Genomic DNA, 12,473 nt, shown 5'->3' with positions numbered 1-12,473 from the left:
TCAACAACCGTTGTCAGTCAAGGCCTGCCTGCACCACTTGTGGGTTTGGCTTTCAGTGACTTATTGATTTCCCCCCATAGCAGGATAGTCAGTCCTACGTATGGCGGCACGGTCCATTTGGGGATTGAACTCATGACGGGCATGTTGTTAAGTCGCACGAGTTGACGACTGTACTACGAGACCGGCCAGACACATTGCATTCACATTGTTAGCTGTTGCAAAATGGTTTAATAATGCGATACTTACCATCTCTCGATGTATCTGAAGGTCTAAAGTCATACATACTGAAAAACACCTTGAGTATTACCTTGCTTAAAAATGAAAATAAGTCATCTTTAAAACCACATACAGATGGGTAAGATACTTCCGGACGTTCCGGGTTTTATACATTAGTATGAGATTGAAGTTAAAATGCGAGTTTTTTCTTTAAAAAAATGCTCATCACATATTTGTGCAGAAATGCTTCTACAAATAAATGTTGGCTCAAGCGGTCGCGGGCCACATCAAAAGACCTCGCGGGTCACTAGTTTGACATCTCTGCATTAAGCTGTTGTTTTTGCAATTAAATGATAGAAAAAAGAAAATACAGCAAGAAATCAACCAAAGTTGAATAACACCTCACTATTTTCTTAATCTTTTAGTTTGTTTATATTCAGTAACATTTCCCTGAAGGAAATGGCTATCATATATGATAGCCATAACAAATATAAACAAAAAGTGCTTGGTACCCAGGGTAAAATATTCAAAAATGGTCTGGCACTCAAAATGTTAATTCACACTTTTTTAACTCTTGAAACTTTGAAGTGAAATACAAAAAAATACCTTCTGTTTAATCTTGATTTTTACTTCTCGTAAATTTATCATTACATACTGTGAGATTATATCATAAGTACTATTTTCACAACTTTCATAGTTTCATAGTTTCATAGATTTTTAGCTAGATATGTGATGTTCCTGGGCGGTCCCATGGTACAGTCGTCAACTCGAATGACTCTATAACATGCCCGTAATGGGTTCAAGCCTAGAATGGATTGTCCCCCTGCAGGCAAGGTTTGACTATCCGGCTGCTGCGTGGTAATGAATAAAGTCTCGAAAGTTTGTATAGGCCGGCATGTCCGCGTAGGACATTACGCCAAATAGAAGAAGAACATATCAAATACATTTTGATAGCTCTATTGAAAGGAAAAATGAGGAAAATATGTATTTCCTGCTAATAATAAAGGGTGAACAAAGTGAAATTAAAAAAGTTTTTTCAAAAGGTACCATTTTAATTTTGCTACTCAATAAATATTGTTTATACGAATTATAGGAAGAAACTATTAATTTGAATAGAAATCAACACAAATAAAGAAAAAAAGTTCTCATAAAAATCAGATATTGAACACTCACTTTCTCGGTTAGGAATCGAGAGCGCTATCACTGCTCTGTTTGGCATTTACGTTAGTGAGGGTGCAAAACCGGTATATAAACAAGCTAAGATGGCGGCAAGCTATCTGTTCTCGTTGAATCAAAAAGATGAAAGATTTCGAAGAGAATCCGTTACAGCCGTGAAAGTTTCGGTTGAAATCTTTATTTGCCTTCAGGGGCGACTAAGGCCTTAAATGCCATCTGAATGCCTTCAAAGTCGTTTAATTCTGGCAGGGATAGAAATGAAATACATAAAAGTATTACATTTTACCAAAAATAACTGTATATCATCTATTTTTCTGTGATTTTCGAGGCGAAAATCAGAATTATGCGAATGTCTCCAGATCGCGTTAGTCGCATAACTCGGAGAAAGACTGTACTGGTCGAGGTTCAATTGATTGTTTCTATAGCTACAATTTGCCACAAGCTTGCTTTTAAGGTTGTGCACCTCGCGCCCATCTATGTCGAACTTGGTGGTACAATATGAACCAGTATTGTTAACGGTGATAATCGTCGACATAAAATTTAACAAAATGATACTGTTTGTAGAATCACAATCTAGGTTCACGCTTTCATTCGACAGTCATGGACAAAATTTCATTTTACACGATGATTTTGTTATGATGCATGCAGTTGATTTTTCATTTTTCCGTACTTAAAGTTAACTAGATCTTCATCAAAAAAATGGGTCATTTCTTCGTGTTTTCGCGTAAATACCTATACTGCTGTAAAAGGACACCAATTTTCTGGTTGACTTTTCTTCTATAAGTCAACCCAGATCCTGGCATACGCTGATGATATAGACATCATTGGTCTGCGGCTCTCCTATGTAGCAGAAGCCTATCAAGGGATCGAGCAGGCGGCAGAGAACCTCGGATTGCAGATAAACCAGGCAAAGATAAAACTGATGGTGGCAACATCAGAGGGCCTACCAATAAATAATCAGAATCTACGTAGGCGTGATGTACAGATAGGTGAACGCACGTTTGAAGTCGTCCCAGAATTCACCTATCTGGGGTCAAAGGTCAGCAACGACAATAGCATAGAAGTTGAGTTGCGCGCAAGGATGCTGGCTGCCAACCGGTCATTCTACAGCCTGAAAAATCAGTTCACCTCAAAGAACCTGTCGCGACGGACGAAGCTGGGACTATATAGTACCTATATAGTACCAGTACTCACATACGCCTCTGAGACATGGACACTGTCCAAATCTGACGAAACCCTCCTAGCCGCGTTCGAGAGGAAGATGCTCAGAAGGATACTTGGCCCCGTATGTGTGGAAGGACAATGGAGGAGCCGCTATAATGACGAGCTATACGAGATGTACGGCGACCTCACTGTCGTACAGCGTATAAAGCTCGCCAGGCTCCGGTGGGCGGGCCATGTTATACGCATGGAAACGGACGACCCAGTTATACGCGTGTAGGCGTCCACCATTGAGGCCGGGATAACGGACTGGCAGACGAAGGTGCGAGACCGTGAGCGGTTTCGGACACTCCTGAGGCAGGCCAAGACCGCAAAGCGGTTGTAGCGCCGGATAAGTAAGTAAGTTCTTTCTGGTTGACTACGTGAAAGTATTTAGTGGTCCAAAAGCTAAATATTGGTAAATGCACGATTGAGCAGTTCTGGCGTCACATACAAATGTTAAATGATATTTTTCAAGCATGTCATCGCAAAAAGTCTTGGAAAGTCATATCGTGGCATATAATGTGAATATTATTAACGAAAAATGATTTTGACCAGCCGCTTACAAATAAAAAATGTGAACAACAAACAACACTGATAGTGAGATAATAAAATTCATTCTCTCTACGTTTTTCATTTTATTATATATTTCCCAGGAGTACAAGTACAATTTCACACGGTTCCGCCTCCTCCTCAGCAAATCATTACCAGCCTGGGCAATGCACAGATTCAACATCCACCGCAAGCACCACAGTCGCAGCTGATTGAAAACCAACGAGCACCTCAGCATCAAATTATTATAAATGCCTCTATTCCTCCACAGCCACCTCCACCACCACCTTTCACAGCTGCACAATACTCTGCGCAGGAGGTTTCAAAGGTATTTCGCGAATGCTCTAAATATTGTTTATTTTTAAACTCTGAACAATACTTTAAATGGCGTATAATTTTCAATTACTGCGTTTCGAACAAAGTGAATATATATATTCGGTGGGATTCTTCTTCTTTTGGCTCAACAACCATTCTCGGTCAAGCCCTGCCTGTACCACTTGTGGGCTTGGCTTTCAGTGACTTAAGCAGCGGTAATCGCTGATGCGGGCGTGCGTGCGTTTTCTGAAAATTTATGGAATTTGACACCCGCAGCGGGTGACAGTTTGCAACCGCATGCGTCAGAATCAAACAATTTTGATTTTTCCCCACGCACGCCCGCACGCCCGCAATAACGATTACCGCTGCCTTATTGATTTCCCTCCATAGCAGGATTGTCCTTCCTACGGCATGGTGTTCTTCTTCTTCTTCTTCTTCTTCTTCTGATATGTGTCAGGTTTCAGCCCCCTATGACGATGCTGTCATAATCAGGGACATGCTGTCATTGAAGATTAGTCCTATACAGTGCTGCAAAATGTCACTATCAATGTCTGACTGAAACAAAATCCATATCAGCGTCACGTACTCAATTGTAATAATCAGAGGTGATACTCAGAACGGTTGGAGTGACTAATATATGCTCATGACATGTTTGCGACCATCTCTTGATTAGTCACTATGTCACGACTTTTTTTTTGCTGTGATCAGTTTTGCAAAATGTCACTAACATAGTCATGACAAATTCCGGCTGAAACAAAATCATTTCAGCGTCACGAGCTCTACTGTAATGATCAGAGGCGAGCCTCAAACAGTTGGTGCGACCATCACATGATTAGTGACATTGTGTGCAACCAACTCGTGTTCAATCACTTGGTTGCGACATTTTCAGTCGGTGATCATCGCGATGGTCATGGGAGATATGCGGTTCGTGCGGGTTGTTCCAAGAAACAAAATGAGCATGTTTTCTCGCTCTGTTTGACCCGACAGATAATCAAAACAGATAAAGGGAAAAAGCATGCTAATTTTGTTGCTAGAGCCCACGCGCAAAGTATATTCCAAGAATGTCGCGATTATCGCCGACAACAATGTCGTGATCAAGTAAGTGACCAAAAGTTGGGTGCTAAACTTAATGTCACCAAGCATGTGATTGATTCTCCAACTGTTTGAGTATAGTCACTGATCATCTCAGTTGTGTACGTGATCTGATTTGAGCTTCGTTTCGGTCATGAGCGTTGATGACTGAAACAGTGGCATTTGGCAGCACTGATCTCAGCCAGAAAAAAAATCATGATTATGCTTGCGCCGGCATTAAGTTAAGCTTGTCAGTCAGAGTATCGCGTTGGACTAAAATATTCACATGTCGTGTTCAGCATGTCATGACGCACTTTTATTGACTATCAGCAATGAGCATCAAGCTACCACGGAAATGTTCATTGTTTTCGTTGGTGAAAATCTCGTGATACTCATGCCATTTTGCAGCACTGGTCCTATATCTATTTTCCTTTTTTCTGTTGCCGGGTTTCCCAAATCGTTATCACAGGTATACTTTCACCCTATTTACTCTTTAGTATTTCCATTTGGTGTTCTTTTTTTTGCTTAGGGTCGGTCTGGTGGTACAGTCGTCAACTCGTACGACTTAACAACATGCCCGCCATGAGTTCAAGCCCCGAATAGACCGTGTCCCCATACGTAGGTGTTGCGAAACGATTAAAAGAATGTGAAAATTGTAGATATTTCGGTGTTGAAAAATCACAAATTTAGTTTTTATACCTCCTTCTTAATCTGTGGCGCAAATACAGGGTTTACCAGCATAATAAACAACTGGCCACTTGTTTATAACAATAGTCGTTTTGAATAGACACCGCTGTCTGCCACTTGCTCACACGTCAGATGGTGTAAGCTACTCTGTCCAATTCAATAACACAATTTTCGCATTCGATTAGCAACTGTCAAATTCGGCACAGTTTGTTTTGTTGGGACAAATTTTGCAAAAACCAACCATTTTCAAACACGTTTCTTTTATTCAAGCAATATGCAGTGTAAACCATACATTTCAATGAATCAAAACATTAATTTTGTTAATTATACAACAACCACAAGAAACCGTGCCGAATCCGACCGTTGTGCAATCGAAGGCGAAAATTGTGTTATTGAAGTGGACAGAGTAGCTTACACCATCTGACGTGTGAGCAAGTGGTAGACAGCGGTTTCTATTCAAAACGACTATTGTTATAAACAAGTGGACAGTTGTTTATTGGACTGGTAAACCCTGTAAGAGGCCGAAGACGTTTCCTTCGGCTCTATTTATACCGCTTCGTTTTCTCCCGCCATCGCCCTTTCCGTTAGCAATGGAGGGCACTGTAGCCCTACGTTGACCTTTGCTGCGGAACCCTACAAAGTCGTATCATGACGAGAAATTGTGTGGTTCCGCCAACGTAAACAAACGACGTTGTCACAACAGTAGGACTGACTATCTTGCTATGGTAACAATAAGTCAAAGAAAGCCAAGCTCACTTCACCTGTACCCCCAGGCAGGCCTTGACCGACAACGGTTGTTGTGCCAAAGAAGAAGTACTTTTTTTCATCTTTCCCATTTTTTCCTACATTTCTCTTTTTGCAATTGCATTTGTCCAATAATATGAATTTTTTGTTATACATTCTGTATTGTTGTGATTATTTTCTGATTTAAAAGTCGGTTGGTATCTCCAATCGCTCACTGGTCTGTATAGCTAGTTGTTTTTATTTTTGCTCTGTCTATTTTTTTAAAAAAAATTTTTATTACTTTTACTATTACTAATTTATTACTATTTCATATGATGTCAAAAAAATAAGGAGCGAGAAAACTATATATCCTTGAGATTTTTGTTTTAAAATATCCTGAAGAGGCTTTCTAGTTTCGTCTTTTTTTTTAATCTATATATATAAAAATCTCGTGTCACGGTGTTTGTTGCGAGCAACCTGCGAAACGGCTGGATCGTTTTCAACGAAACTTTGCACACACCTTATGGTGGTATGAGAATAGGTTTTAAGACTTAAAAATCGTTCAAATATTACACTAAAATTATTTTAACAATGATTTTCTAACTCCCATGCTAAGAGCAGGATTGTTGTTGTGTTGTATACAGCACTTTGACACTTGGTGTAAGGTGGCTGGGGGTTTACACTCGATGATCGGATCCTGAGGGGATACGGGCACGATACAAATATCCCGAGTAAAAAAGCAATAATGGAATATTTTAGTTTTTTCGGAATAACTCAGTTTGTCGGGTCAGCTAGTCTATATATATAAAAATCTCGTGTCACGGTGTTTGTTGCGAGGAAGCTCCGAAAAGGCTGGATCATTTTCAACGAAACTTTGCACACACCTTATGGTGGTATGAGAATAGGTTTTAAGACTCACATCATTTTCAGAAGTTGCACTAAACTTATTTTATTAGCAATTTTCGAGTCCCATGCCAAGAGCAGTATTGTTGTTGTTGTATACAGCGCTTTGACACTCGGTGTTAAGTGCAGTTTACACTGATGTTAAAACCCCGCAAGCAAATTCGAGCAGTTTGCGAGCTCGCACGAGTCCTTACAATCGCGATAGCTTTTTAGCTTATTTTAATTTGATTTTCTTTAGATTTTCTTAATTTGACAGTTCTTATACTTAGTTGAAACATCAAATGCCAAACTCAAAATAAATTCTCTTTACGGCAAATTTTAAAAATCATTTAAAAAAGCACAAAATTTCAATTTTTTTGTTGAAATCAGATCAAATAACTAATTTAATAGCTAAAACCTACCCCTTCAAGCAGAATGATACGGGAGTTAGCTATAATTTGACCGAAAATATCGAATTTCGACATACGCTAATATCAGAGATACGCGATTGTCTCCAGTCCGTATCAATAGCATATATCATGGAGTCCCTGTATATGATATATGGTATATATGGGTCCAATAAACTCCGTGGTAAACCAAAAACTCAGTAGTACCCAAGCGGATGATTGTAGATCTTAATTACCTACTGTTATTACGACCGATAAGAAGAATCGAAGCTTTGGAATAGAACCATAGTAATCATTGTAATCGTTGTTTTGGATTGCAAATTCTTCTATTTTTAATAAAAACGGGACATTAATTTTATCCCGCGTGAAACCGGGTAAATCAGTAGTATATATATATATATATATATATATATATATATATATATATATATATATATATATATATATATATATATATATATATATATATATATATATATATATATATATATATATATATATATATATATATATATATATATATATATATATATATATATATATATATATATATATATATATATATATATATATATATATATATATATATATATATAGGGTTTTGAGATAAATTTGACAGTTTCTGAGGGAATAGGAAAGGAATTTTTATCAAATTTATGTTAATTATATAAAAATTAAATTTTTCTACAAAGTTTTGATTACCATGGTTGCTGCATTTTTTATTCGAAGTACGCCTCCTCCACGTCGATGGCCGCCTGGACCCGCTTCCGGAACCGCGCGCAAGCCCGGACAACCATGCCTCTGGGGATGGCCGCAAACACGACCTTTATTCTGACCACCAGCTCCGCTTTGGTATTGCAGGACGCCCTGTTGGTGTCCCGCTCAACTGTGCCCCACACAAAGTAATCCATAGGATTAAGGTCAGGGGAGCTGGGTGGCCAAACGTCGGTGCTGGTGTATCGGTCGAAATTGGCAGTGAGACATTGGCGTGTTTTTACGGCCGTATGGCATGGTGCAGAATCCTGTTGCCAAACGTACGGCCGCCCATTGGTCACCGTCTCAATCCACGGCTTCACCACGGTACGACGCGTACCGCAGGTACTCATTTAACGTCACCTTGACGGTGCTAGGGGCCACGCCAACGTCTCGCGCCAGGGCCCGGATGCCGACGCCGGGATCGGCCGTCGCCCGCTGCTGCAATCCGGCCAGGAACGCGTCGGTCCGCACACAATCCGACCGCCTGCAATGCTGTTTGCGAACTATGCTGTTGCGAACTATATATATATATATATATATATATATATATATATATATATATATATATATATATATATATATATACATATATGTATATATATATCAGTTATTGGGGGCTCCACAATTCTAGTCAGCTTTTTTATATGGAGTTTGACAGTTTGAAGCTGAAATCATGTAAACACTCCATATAAAACCACACAAAAAACTAGCCTGCGATTTAAAGCCTAGATTATTCTAGCCTCAAAGCTAGAATTAGATTAGAGTACCTGTTCGAAAAATTGCAAAACAAGGCAGTGTTTTCATTTATCCCAAGGTGCATTAAGGTGCGACGCGTACCGCAGGTACTCATTTAACGTCACCTTGACGGTGCTAGGGGCCACGCCAACGTCTCGCGCCAGGGCCCGGATGCCGACGCCGGGATCGGCCGTCGCCCGCTGCTGCAATCCGGCCAGGAACGCGTCGGTCCGCACACAATCCGACCGCCTGCAATGCTGTTTGCGAACTATGCTGTTGCGAACTATATATATATATATATTATATATATATATATATATATATATATATATATATATATATATATATATATATACATATATGTATATATATATCAGTTATTGGGGGCTCCACAATTCTAGTCAGCTTTTTTATATGGAGTTTGACAGTTTGAAGCTGAAATCATGTAAACACTCCATATAAAACCACACAAAAAACTAGCCTGCGATTTAAAGCCTAGATTATTCTAGCCTCAAAGCTAGAATTAGATTAGAGTACCTGTTCGAAAAATTGCAAAACAAGGCAGTGTTTTCATTTATCCCAAGGTGCATTAAAGAGATTAGGTGGTGGAATCTAGAATCAAAGTGTATGTTGTCCAGGTGGTCTCATAGCTTATTTTTATAACCAAATTTGAACGTCTTTTTTTGACGGTACGGGCGAATACTTTTGCTCAAACAGGCTCTGGTAGCTTGACGAATACATAAAACACTCTTAAAATCTCCTTGAAAAGCAGAAGGAATAAAAATCAGCAGAACATTCTGTTGGAATTTTCTAATAAAATAATTGACACAACTTAAACTGTTCTGTATCCTTTTAAGTTACACAGAAAACTAAAACCTTTTATTCTATACTATATTCTACTTTGATTCAACAACACAACGTTGTATTGTATGATATCCAACACTCCTCCTCAACGCTGTGTTCTTACTTGCAATATTCACTATGCAAATACTAAACCACACAATTGTCTCAGAGTCTGGATGCGGATTCTCGATATTGGTTTCGTTAACATGTCAGTAAGCATTTCTTCAGTCGGACAATACACACATTTCATTACCCCGAGTGTCTTCAAATGTTTCGCAAAGTGGTACCTAGTATCAATGTGTTTCGTCCGATTGCTATATTTCTCTGATTCTAACATCTGCAAACAGCTTTGATTATCTTCATACATGATAATGTTTAAATGTTCTTCTTCAAATTTTTTCAAAAAAAACTTTGGTAGCCAAATTGCCTCTTGTGACGCTTCAGATAACGCAATAAATTCTGCTTCTGCAGTTGATAACGCAACACAGGTCTGTTTTCTAGAACTCCAAGATATTGTTCCACCACAAAATTTAAATATGTATCCACTGTTTGATTTTCGATCAACTCTGCATTCCGCCCAATCTGCATCTGCGTAACCAAAAAGTCCAGAATCTGTATTGCAATCGGAAAGACGTAACTTTAGATGACTTGTTCCTTTGAGGTACCTCACTATCCTTTTCAGTTCTATCCAATCATTTTTCGTGGGTTTCGACATCTTTTGGCTCAGGATCGATACAGGAGCTGATATATCTGGCCTAGTATTAGTTGAAATGTACAGCAATTGTCCTGCTAACTTACGATATAATTCGTTATCTTCTTGAAATTCTCCTAGTTCGTGTTTTCCGTATCCCGTATCCAATGGAATATTCGAAGGTTTTGCTTGTTCTAATCCACTCGATACAACTTTGACGTTTGACTTTTAACGTAAAAGTCGCATTCGCGTTTCGCTTCGTATATTTTCTTGAAAATCGCGCTGTTTATCACACTATTTTCCGGTTTCTGTATAATCACAGTATTTTAGAACACCGTTCCATTACCGTTCAATAGTGCGTTTATCTCTGCTGACAATAAAATTCGCGTAAATTTCGTTTTTCGGATCGCATCTGAGTTCACGCGTCCTAACCGCCATCGCTCTTATTGCTGCAACGAAAACCTGCACCGCTCCCGTAGAATGGCCCGTATTTGCAACGCCTGCACTATGGAAATTGTGGAGGCATCTATCAGCTGCTGCCTGTGCGACTCTCCATTTCACCAGCGCTGCACTTCGGTTCCTGCTGATCTGTTCCTGCGCATTGCGGAATATAAACAATTACACTGGTGCTGTATTGGCTGCAACAACGTATTTATGAATCCGCGCACCAAGTTCGTAAAAGACGCAGCCATGCAATCTGGCTTCCAGGCGGCAATAACAACAGTCGCCGAAAGCATCAAGACCGTTATGGAGCCATTGACTAATGAAATTAAAACTGGGTTTACACGGATGAGCCAGCTCGATCTAAAAACTCCACGAAGTAGTCACCCCCCGCTAAAATTCGTCGCATAAATCGGTCAAAACGTTTGTTCTCGGAAGTCGCTACTGACAACCGTACGTTGTTTACATTTGGCGCCAGACCCATCAACACCCAAAACAATAACAACCAGAACCAACATAATAAGCCGATCAATGATATGTATCGCAAAAATCGAGCTCCACCCATGATAACAGGCACAAACAAAGATACAACTACAGTTCCGATCAAAATAGTCCCCGCTCAGTCTACGGTGCAAAAGTGCGCATTGTATATTTCCCGGCTCGATCCAGATACATCCAGTGACCAAATAGTGCAAATGGTCAAACATGCTTTGTCCATTGAGGATGTCACTGCATATTGCCTTATACGACAAGGCACAAACACAGCAACACTCTCATTTCTATCCTTTAAGGTGTTAGTGCCTCTTACTCAACGTGAAAGGGCTCTTTCCCCCGATACTTGGCCGCTTGGTCTATCGGTGCGTGAATTTGTCGACTACCGAGCTCAACAACCAGGTGCAAATTTTCGTCTACCGCCAATGAGACTTTCAACACATACAACCCTATCTACAGCGCAGGATATTCGATCACCACAGCTGTTGGATCACACAATACTTACACACTCCACGTACTTCACCCACACCGCAAACCCACTAATTATCAACACCGATAAACAATTCACACACATCACGCACACTCGTACGCTCGCTAATCAGCTGTACACCGCATATGAGCCAAATAACGCCGAAACAACTTTTGTTGATAATTTACGCACTCACCTGATGATTGTTCCTCCAACAACAAACAACTTTACCACCACTGAAGCAGTCTGTAGTAACGGCATCTCGTGCAGGCTACTTAACGATCGTGAACCCAACACTACGCAACATCAGCAGCACTATTGCTACAGTACAGATCCTACACTCACACAAACGCACGACGGTCATGTCATTCCTGCAGGGGTTGCCTCCTTAAATAATACTGACGATTTGTTATTTTTTTATCAAAATGTAAGAGGACTAAAAACTAAATGTCATGAGGTGTTCGATTATGTTTCTAATACTCATTACGACGTCATTATCCTGACTGAAACATGGTTGGACTCCTCTATTAACTCGGCACAGTTGTTTCCGGACCATTATATCGTCTTCAGAAAGGACCGTAATGACAGAAATAGTAGGAAAACCAAGGTGGTGGGGTTCTCATAGCTGTCGCCTCACATTTGCGAGTACTCTTATGTTCTACAACAGACACTGTCGAGCAACTTTGGTTAAAGATTTACAGTATGAAGAAAACGTATGTTATCGGCGCAATGTATGTTCCTCCTGACATGGCAAATAACACGTCGGTTATTCATACAATCTGTTCAACTATTGACGACGTAGCATGTAAAGCTAATG

General features: G+C 39.9%; 1 protein-coding gene across 1 annotated transcript in view; it reads left to right on the top strand.

Moving 5' to 3' along the window:
• Positions 1-12,473, top strand: part of LOC121591403 (mediator of RNA polymerase II transcription subunit 15-like) — a 56,639-nt gene that overhangs the window by 35,995 nt on the left and 8,171 nt on the right. The window contains exon 4 of the mRNA XM_041911865.1: positions 3,249-3,472. Within this exon, the coding sequence (XP_041767799.1) occupies positions 3,249-3,472 (224 nt within the window). The remainder of the gene's footprint in view (positions 1-3,248; positions 3,473-12,473) is intronic.

The sequence above is a fragment of the Anopheles merus genome, chromosome 2L (assembly GCF_017562075.2).
Source record: "Anopheles merus strain MAF chromosome 2L, AmerM5.1, whole genome shotgun sequence".
Lineage (NCBI taxonomy): Eukaryota > Metazoa > Arthropoda > Insecta > Diptera > Culicidae > Anopheles > Anopheles merus.
This window is presented reverse-complemented; position numbering and strand designations above follow the sequence as displayed.